The sequence below is a fragment of the Octodon degus genome, unplaced genomic scaffold (assembly GCF_000260255.1).
Source record: "Octodon degus isolate 3935 unplaced genomic scaffold, OctDeg1.0 scaffold00067, whole genome shotgun sequence".
Taxonomy (NCBI): domain Eukaryota; kingdom Metazoa; phylum Chordata; class Mammalia; order Rodentia; family Octodontidae; genus Octodon; species Octodon degus.
The window spans coordinates 3,095,946-3,105,846 of record NW_004524643.1 but is presented as its reverse complement, the minus strand read 5'-3'; the positions used below and the strand labels follow the sequence as shown (position 1 = coordinate 3,105,846).

At 43.0% G+C, this 9,901-nt stretch overlaps 1 protein-coding gene across 2 annotated transcripts in view; it reads left to right on the top strand.

The window, feature by feature from the left end:
* Positions 1-52: 52 nt before the first annotated feature.
* Sbf2 (SET binding factor 2) overlaps positions 53-9,901 on the top strand; it is a 508,807-nt gene continuing 498,958 nt past the window's right edge. For both annotated transcript variants that reach the window (XM_004634868.2, XM_023719341.1), the window contains exon 1: positions 53-253. In XM_004634868.2, the coding sequence (XP_004634925.1) occupies positions 199-253 (55 nt within the window). In that variant the 5' untranslated portion in view covers positions 53-198. The remainder of the gene's footprint in view (positions 254-9,901) is intronic.

Genomic DNA, 9,901 nt, shown 5'->3' with positions numbered 1-9,901 from the left:
CGGCGCGGTGGGGGCGGGGGAGGAGGGGCGCAGGGCCGGCGCAGGCGCAGAGCGCGTCCCGGTTGTCAAACATGGCTGAAGCGCCGCCGCTGCCGCTACGGCCGCTTCGGGGAAAATGCTGAGTCCTCCCGGGTCGGGCGAGCGGCGGCGGCGAAGGCGGCGACGGGGACTCGCTTCCCGGACGCGGGGGCGGCGACCATGGCGCGGCTGGCGGACTATTTCATTGTGGTAGGCTACGACCACGAGAAGCCAGGTAAGGGTGTGGGGCGGGCGCCGCCCCCGAGCCTCCCCGCCCCCGGTCGCTGTCCAGTGGGCTCCGCTGGGCCGGCCGTCGCTGCCGGGAGGCGGAGAGGCACGGAGGGCCCGGCCCCGTGCGCGGCGGCGGCGGCGGCGGCGGGCCTTTGTGGTGGGGCCGGCCGTCGCGGTGGGCGTGAGGGATCCGCGCGGCGGAGCTGGTTGGGGACGCGAGGCCGCGTCGGCCAGGCGCGGGGCTGTCCACCGGGCCGTCCACCGGGCCAGCTGCGGCCGAGGCTCGGTGCCGCGACCCTCGCCGGAGGCATCGGGGACCCGGGCAGCGCCCTAGTGCTGGCGGGGTCGGGCCCAGAACCGCAAGGCTAGGAGGGCGGGAGCCAACTGTGCTAAATTCCTCGGGGTTAACTTCTGCTCTGCATCCCGAGCGAGCGAGCGGCCAGTGACGCAGGGGGCTGTCCTCTCCAAAAGGAAGTGCCGGGAGTCCGGCGCTGCCTCACCCCTGTGCCCTGGGGGCCTGGGACCGCCTCGCCGCACGCGTGCACCCAAGGAAGAGGAAAGGATCCTCGCACTTTAAAAACATTTCTAGGAAATGAGCCCTGTTCTTTCAGGACAACTGTGACGGTCCAAAATGACCATCTTTTTAAAAATAAATCAACCTTCTGACCACCGAGGGTGAGAGTGATCTCCCTTCACTTACACGTGTGTCTTAACTGTGCCCTTCATTCGCTGGAAAATTTTCTTTGAAGACTACATTACATTAATTGATGTATTTCCACCTCAGTAATTCAGAGTTCATGCATGTTCGTTTCTTGTGTTTGCATTTCTTTACATCACTGCAAGCTAAGCATAATGTAGTAACAGATTGAGCCCAGGATGCCTTTTACTTAAGAGTAAATCTAATCTCAAATTTACAAGGAATTTTAGATAACAGTTTTACAGTGCCTTTTTTCAGAGATGCTGAGATTGTATTTTGCTGATGTTTACAGACATCAGTAGTGTCAGAATACCATTGTTCTGCCCACTCTTGGGCCACTGTCTCTTTCCTACTGGGATCAACAGTGTGGTAATTCAGTTTTGTTTTTAACTTTGTTTCATTGTTGCTTTCCTCCAGTTTTAAACAATCACAGACTTTAGAAAATGTTTCAAGTACAGTAAAAGAATTTTCTTTAGTGTACATTTTCCAGACAAGGTTGTTTTGCATAATAACAGTACAGTCATCAAAATAGGAAATTCACCCAGATATAGAACAACATGTAGTTCAAGTTTTATTCATGTGCTATTAATCTTTTCATTGGCAAAAGGATGCAAATCAGAATTATGTGTTGCATTTGATTGTCATAGTCGCCTTTAATCTGGAACAGTTCCTTCTTCTTCTCTTGACTTTAATGATCTTGACCCTTTTGGTGATTACAGTTGTTATTTTGTTGAAGGCTCTGCAATTTGGATTGTCTATTTTTTCATGGTCGATACATATGTTACACACTTGGGCTCAAGTGTTAGAGAAGTGATGATCGCTGCATCTTGTCTGGTGGTGCAGTTTCACTTAATAATTTTCACTTTGATACTTTGATGTATAATCAGTGTCTACTAGGCTTCTCAACAGTAAAGTTAATTATTTTTGTAAGGAGTAAATATCCTATTCTTCAGCATTTTTTAGTTTGTATTGAGATAGGGTCTGGCTGTGTAGTTCTGGCTGGCCTTGAACTCACTATGTAGCACAGGTGGGCCTTGAATTTGTGGTGGTTCTACTGTCTCAACCTCCTCCTGAGTTCTGGGATAACAGTTCTGCACCATCATGCCCAACTAAACTATAGCTTTTTTATGCTTGACTTTTCCATTTAGAATCACATGAGGCTTATGTATGTTGTACATATTGGTAGATGTTCCCCCTTCTCACTTTTTTTTTTTCTTTTTGGTGCTGGGTAAGAGTTGCCAAAGTCCGAACAGTTTCAGCATTGCTGAAAAGTCCAACTCCCAAGTCTCCTCTGAGATCTAAGGCAAACTCTTAGCTGTGAGCCCCTATACCAAAAAAAAAAAAAAAAAAAAAAAAAAAAAAAAAAAAAAAGTTAAACACTTATAATAAAGGCACAAGATAAACATTACCATTCCAAAAGTTGCAAGCAACAGGGAAATGCAAAGCATTGGGACCAACACAAGTCCCAAATACAGCAGGGCAAACATTAAATCCTGTAGTTCCATAAACAACATCCGAAGCAATCTGTGGCAAATCGTGAGCTACATGTAGCTCCACTCCTATGGCACTGTTGGTGGTAGCTCCCATACCTCTCTTTTAAGGTGGCTTTCCTTCCTCCTTATAGTTTCTCTTAGATGATCCATGTTTCTGGCTTTTCCAAACTTCTGGGGTATCCACTGCACATTAAGCTTCTCACTCCCCCACTGCTCTCTCAGGGGCACACCATTTGGCCTTCCAAGCCTTCTGAAATCTAGGTGGAAACCTTCTTAACCTCAGAACTCCTGCATTCTGAATGTGCCTAAAACCAAGGCCACATGGATGATGCCAAGGTCTACTGCCAGCTGGAGCAATAGCTAGGCTTCCTTTTCTCTTGGCTGTAGGGGTCAAGTGCCTGGATCACTGAGCACTCTGACCCTGATTCTGAGAAATAAATTCTCCATGCTAGTGCCATTTTGAAACCTGGTGTGACTGCTGCCTCCATTCTGGAACATGGGGCTTTGTGGGTTTCCCCTCAAGGCAAAGTCCTTCACCCTTGCAATTCTGAGGCTGCAAAGTGGGGAGACCTACCTCCTGTGATGCCTTCTGACCATCCTTTCCATTCTCTTGTTCCCTCTTGGCAATGGAGATCCTCTCAGCTCTATCTTTGTATTCTACAGCTTTATTGGAGCTTCCTTTCTGGGTAAATTCAGATTTTAAATCATCCTACTGGCTCTTTTCTCTTGATTCTCATCATAAATCTGGTTAAAAGCCCCTAACAACTGCCATGCTACTGCTTGAATATTCGACTACTTTGAGATTTCTTTCTTTTTTTTTCTTCCTGGAGTCAAGGATTGAACTCAGGCCTTTGTGCTTGCCAGGGAAGCACTTATTCCACTGAGCCATCTCCCTGGCCCTGAGATTTCTTTTGAAAGATTAATCAGTCTGCCATGCTTAATCTCAGTCTCATGCAAAGTCCCTGGACACAAGCAAAATACAGACAAACTTTCTACCAAGCCAAAACACAAATGACCTGGAGTCCGGCAACCAGTGCAGGCCTTCTTCCCAGCAGAAACCTCCCCAGCCTGGTCTTTACAGGCAGGCTTTCTACCAGCCTTCTGGTCTCTGAGCTCTGACAGAACAGCTGAAGCTGTGCCAGTGCCTCTGTTATAGACGATATCTCCAAACCTTTCCTATGTCTTCCCGTAAGCCATTCCAAAAACTTGTAATCCACATGGTGAGGTTTAGCCACATCAGTGCCCCCACTCTCGGTATCAGGTTCAAATTCTGTCTTACTTAGTCTTCTCTTGTTTCTGGGACAAATACCCGACACGCAAAATGAAGGAAAAAAAAAGGTTTATTTAGCTTACAGTTACTGAAGGTTTCAGTCCATACACAGCTGGCTCCAAGGTAGAGCGGCACATGGCAGAGGGCAGTAACAGAAGGCAGCAAAACAGCAAGAGCAAAAGGGAGGAGTAACAGTAATAGCTACAGAGAGCAAGTCTGTCTCCTTGTCTCTCTTACATTGCATTCAGGCTACCCGCCCCAGGCTGGGTATAGCACTCACATCCTTAATCCCAGCAGTACTCAGACCCATAATCCCAGTTTTGGATCATGAATTAATCACAAACTGTAGAACTGTGCCTCAGTGACTGCATGAGGCTTTAGGGGGAGAAATGCAAACCATAACAGGATTGAACTCAGCACTTCACCCATACCACAGATGTGTTCTATCACTGAACTATACTTCTAGCCACAGTTGTTTCTTTTTATTGCTGAGTATAATGCAATTTGTCAATCAGTTCATCAGTTGGTGGATATTTGAGTTTACAGTTTTACTATTATGAACTAAGTTGTTTTAACATTTACATTCAGATCTTTCAGTGCTCATAAGTTTAAATTAATTTCATTGGTACAATTTAAATAAACATAATAACCACGTTCCTCATAGGAAACATATACCTCTACATGTATATCTCAGATCTTTTTTCCCCATTCCCCTTCCCTCTGTTTAGACCCTCTTCCCTTCCTTATTTACAAAGCTTTGTTTCCATTTTATTTATTTATTTATTGGCTGGTTCAGGATACCTTCAGGGTAGGTCTGGTAAGGCTTGAGGATCTAGGGATTGAACCACAGCATCCTGATTGCTTTGTTTAAGCAGTCACTTAAACAACTGAGCTAATGGGCAGGCCCCCTGTTTCCATTATATTCTTTTTATTTTTTGAGTGTTCATATGTTCATCTACTTCCATTTCTTTTGGTTAAATGCTTAGGAAAAGAACTGGTAGGTTGTGATAATTATCTGTTTAACTTTATGTGAAGTTGCCAGACTGTTTTCCAAACTGATTGTAGCATTTTATATGAGAGTTCCAGTTAGTCTTTGTTATTTTTTATTTGAAAACTTGTTTCTTTCATTGATGAGTTACTTATTTATTTTTGAACAGAGATGGAATTGTAGTCCCAGCTACTAGAGAGACTAAGGTAGAAAGGTCCTTTGAGTCTAAGAGGTTCAAAGCCAGTCTGGGGAACATAGCCAGACCACTGTCTCAATTAGGAAACAACAAAACCAAAATAAACTTGTTTCTAATGTTGTCATTAATGGAAACAGTTTTGAAATAAGTAGTGAAAAGTGAATAAAGTAGACCCACTTTCTTGAGGGAAAGAGAAAACTTCTCATGAGAGGTGATGTTTAAACCAAGGATTAACTTTTATAGGATGTGTAAGCCTTTGTAGTGTGGAAAAGATGGTAAAAGGAGAATGTAAAAAATATGTGCGTGAATGTTTTGTTACAGGAATGGAGAGAAATGTAGTATAGGTGGGAATTGAAGTAGGCGTTGATGCTTAATGGGTTGATCAGATTGTGAAAAGCTGTGTATTAAGCTATAATAGTCTTGCCTCTGTAGATAGTGAGGTCTGTTGAAAATTGCAAGTTTTTTCTTGTTTTGTTTTTTGTCTTTCTGTCTTTGTAGACAGGTTCTAGCAATGTAGTGCAGACTGGTTTTGAACTTGATATGTAGCATTATGCTACTCAGAAAACCAATATTTGAAAAATCTAAGAGCATTTGCAGTGGAAATGGAAAGGAGAATATGGTTTCTAAAGAAATTTGAAAGTTCAAATTAGTAAAATTTAGTAATGAATGGATGCACAGAGGTAAAGTAGGGAGAATATTTGAAAGTAAAGTTTATAGAGCTTGAGTAACTGCATTGGTAATGATGCTATAAATTAATTAGGGAATTTAAGAGAAGAAATGAATTTAGATGAGGGAACGATATGTCAGTCCTAGTTTTGGACATGTTAAAGGTAACTACAGTAGAAATACCATTTGGGTGTTTTAAATATTTGGGTTAGGTGGTAAAGTCAGGTGAAGATTAGAGACTTAGCTTGATAAAAAGATCACTAACTAGCTGATTGTCAGACATGAAAAAAAGAATGACACATTTCAAGAAATGTGTAGTGAAAAGAGGTGAGGACTAAGTTGAACACAGAGGAAAGTCAGTATTCTAGAGGTAAATAAAGCTGTAACAGCCAGAAAACTAAATAGGTATGGTCAGAAGCATTGCAAGAGAAACCAAGATAAGGTAATATCAAGGAAACTCTGGCAATAAAAAATGTTGTGGAGAAGGAAATAAATAAATGTCATATGTTCTAAAGGTATGCATAATGAGGACCAAAAATAGGCTCTTGGGTTTGATATTAGGATAATGACTTTAGAACATTATACAGTTTTGTTGTATCCATTGTAGATTGTTTCCAGGATCACCTGCCCACTCCCTAGCTCTAGGATACCAGAATTTGCAGATGTTCAATATGAAACAGTGACTATTTCCATATCCTCCCATATACTTTCAATAATCTTTATGTTACCTGTAATAACTCATACAGTGAGCTATATGTGGTGATTCCTGCTTGTTATCCTAGCACTGGTGGGGCTCAGTGAGAGAGGAAGATCATTAGTTTGGATCCCAACGGGCAATCTAGTGAGACCCTTTCTTTCTCAAGGGGGAGAAAAGGGCTGAGAAGATCAGTGGTAGTGTACCTCTGGGTCCATCCTCAGTACCACAAAACAACAACAAAACAAAGGCAAAACTAAAAATTCTGATACAAGATAGATGATATGTAAATAGTTGTTTGACAGAAAGACATCTGTGTTCAAAACAGTACAGATAATTTTTTTTCCTTATCATCCATCTGCAGTTGGCCGAATTCATGAATGCTGGTGAATATGGGACTCATGATACATAGGGCTGATGGTAATAGAGTTAATGGGAGCCAAAGTCCATTTAATGAATGCATTACCAAGTCATATGCTGCATAAAGTTCTCGTAGTCCATTATTTATCTCATTTCTTTTTTCTTTCTTTCTTTTTTTTTAACCTCATTTCTTTTTAGGAGCTTATTATGACCTGAAACTCATGGCTTCTGGAGATTGTAAAGAGGAATCAGAAGTGACTTTAAAATTTTAAGTGAGAAGCTTGATACTTATGATACTTTACTTAAACACAACATGAAAGTTGTTTTTCTTTTAAATGTGCTTATTTATCTTTGTGGGCTTGAATGAGAAATGGTTTTATTTTATAGTTTCTTGAAAGTTGGTAGAGACTGGTCATGAAAACTTGATAGTCATTAGAGTAGATAGAGCCCTGGCATTATGTAGATGTGCTTAGCAAGTTGATAGAGAGATAGAGGAGTGGATGACCAAGGTCCAGCTTGGGGAGACACCATGGTTAAAAGAGTGGAAAAGAAAAGCAAGCACATAGAAGAAGGGTTTAGAGACTTTGGGAGAGGCATTAGGCTTCTCAGTTGCCTACCCTCCTTCCTTCCTTCCCTCCCTCCTCCTCTCTCTCCCTTCTTCCTCCTCTTCCTTTTCCTCCTCTCTTTCCTCTCTTCTCTTCTCCCCTCCCCTCCCCTGCCCTCCCCTCCCCTCTCCTCTCCTCTCCTCTCTCTCATCTGCAGTTGGTTGAATTCATGAATGCTGGTGAATATGGGTGAATAATGGCCACATCTGGTGCTATTCCTGTCTGTCTGACTGTCTTTCCATCTGGTTTTTTACTGTCTAATCCAGGCTGATCTTAAACTCACTGTATAGTCCAGAATAATCTGGACTAATTTTTACAGCTGCCTCAGTGCTGGGATTACAGCTGTGGGCCACCACATCTGACTGCTATTCCTTTTCTTGGTATTGATAATGATATAGGCCATATGGTATGATACAGGAACTTCACATAAACCAAGTAATATAAGGGAAATTTAGCTCCTCATCTGCTAGACCTCTGATATGCAGAGTTCCTGTTTTTTTAAAATTGTGGATGAATTCTAACAACAGTATAGGTTAAAAGCAGGACATATTTATTATGAGAAAGAAGGGGCTGAGGATATAGCTTAGCAGCATAATCTCTTGCTTGTCAAGCTCAAGGTGCTGAGTTCAATCCCTGGTACTAAAAAAAAAAAAAAAAAATTAATAAAATAAAATTATGAGAAAGAATGCTTCTATGAGGGACAGAAAGAGGCCCTGAGTGGGTGGCCCCGGGGAATCCATTTCTCAAAGGACTTTTATAGAGTAAAACCAGGAGGTGAGGTGGGACAAAATTGTAGCTTACAAATAGCAGTACAAGTATAGTTGCTTAGGTAATATTGATTAAATGGGAATCAGATGGGGAAGCAAGTTACATAGCAAGCACACATGAGACTGTTGTCCTTGAAGGGTGGATTAAGGAAGTTTTGGTTCTTTACTCCAGGTGATTGAGGCCTATTTAGAATATCAATCATTGTGTTAATCCCTAGGGGAATTATATGGGTAGTCATTCTTCTTTGTCCTGAGGCCTGATCTTTAATGACTGTGCCTCCACCCACAATTATCTTCTGCACTGACCTCTGAGGGGCCAGCCTGTCTGAATGCCTATAATGGTTCTAAATTCCTTAGTTATCTATAATACCCTCACCCCTTGTATCCCTAACTGCTGTTAGGGGAGAATAGGCATAGCTGCTTCAAGCTTTAAAGGGTTGCTGTAGCGGTGACTAGAGTCAGCTAGTCTAAGAGGCCTCAGATACAGGTCATGTTGCAGTTTAGTAGTTATGAACTCCCTTCATAAGATCTATTTAGTGGATGCTGGTAAAAGAGTCTGGCACATTTGTTATTGGTTTGGTTTGCATGATCAGAGTTTGCCAGCCTTTAGGCAAAATGAATAAATTTTTTAAAAAGTAAAGCTTATATAATTAATGCATGAGCACTAGAATGGAAGGGCATGTTGGGGAAAGAGCTATGTCCAGAAACTGCTCTTAAAGGACTGGAATAGCAAAGATAACCCACTGGTTCTTAAACCCTTCTATTAATGGAATTTATGTATAAATCTGATATTTCTTATTATAAATCTTTCTAGTTTTAGCTGTAAGAAGGTGAAGAGTGGGCTGAGGAGGTAGCTTGGTGGTCTAAGCACCTGCCTGGCAAGTGTAGGGACCCTGGTTTGATCCCTGGTACCACATGCTGTGCTGTGCTGGCCACTGAAATGGCGTGGTGGCACAGCCTGTAATCCCAGTGCTGGGGAGGCTGGTACAGGAGGATCACTATGAGTCTGAACTGTGTAGTGAGACCATGTACCAAATAAATAAATAATTAAATAAACGATTTTGAAAACAAAGTTTTAAAAAGGTGGAGAGTTTGGTCATTTGGAAAGATAATTATACCTAAGAAACTTAAAGACTCTTAGTGAGTTTTTATAACATATATTTTTTGCTGGGTATTTAATACCAAGTTAAAATGAGACCTGTGAGTTAAGTCTCCTCAGGCATTATTTTTATACAGAGCCTTTCAGTGCATGTATCAATCTCAGAATAGGTAACAGCCTTGCTTGACCATGTTGCTTTCTGTGAAAGCATGGGAGACTTTTCCATCTTTGGTAATCCTCTTTTGGTGCACTGTATATTTGTTGATTCTTGTCCTCTAGGGTCCAGCAATTTCCTGCTCAGGAGATTAGGTGACTCTCCAAAGTTGTAGGATCTGAGAAAAGGTTCCCTCATGTCCTGGGTCCTCATTGACCTTGGAGGTTCAGGGCCAAAATATGGGCTGTTCTGTTCACCCAGTTACTTTTAGTTGTGGACTCCAAACTTTAGCTGCTACCCAGAGTGCAGGCCCGGCGAATGAGTGAGCCGACCTGGGGCTGCGGGATCCTGAACAGACCCAGAGCCCAGGCCCGGCGAGTGAGTGAGACCACCCAGGCTGCGGGATCCTGAACAAACCCAGAGCGCAGGCCCGGCGAGTGAGTGAGACGACCCAGGCTGCGGGATCCTGAACAGACCCAGAGCGCAGGCCCAGCAAGTGAATGAGACAACCCAGGCCGCGGGATCCTGAATAAACCCAGAGCACAGGCCCCTCGAGTGAGTGAGACAACCCAGGGCCTTCCGGATCCTGAACAGACCCGGAGCGCAGGCCCAGCAGGGAACCCTTCAGCAGAACTCCCTGCAAAGAGGCTAGAGGCAAGACCC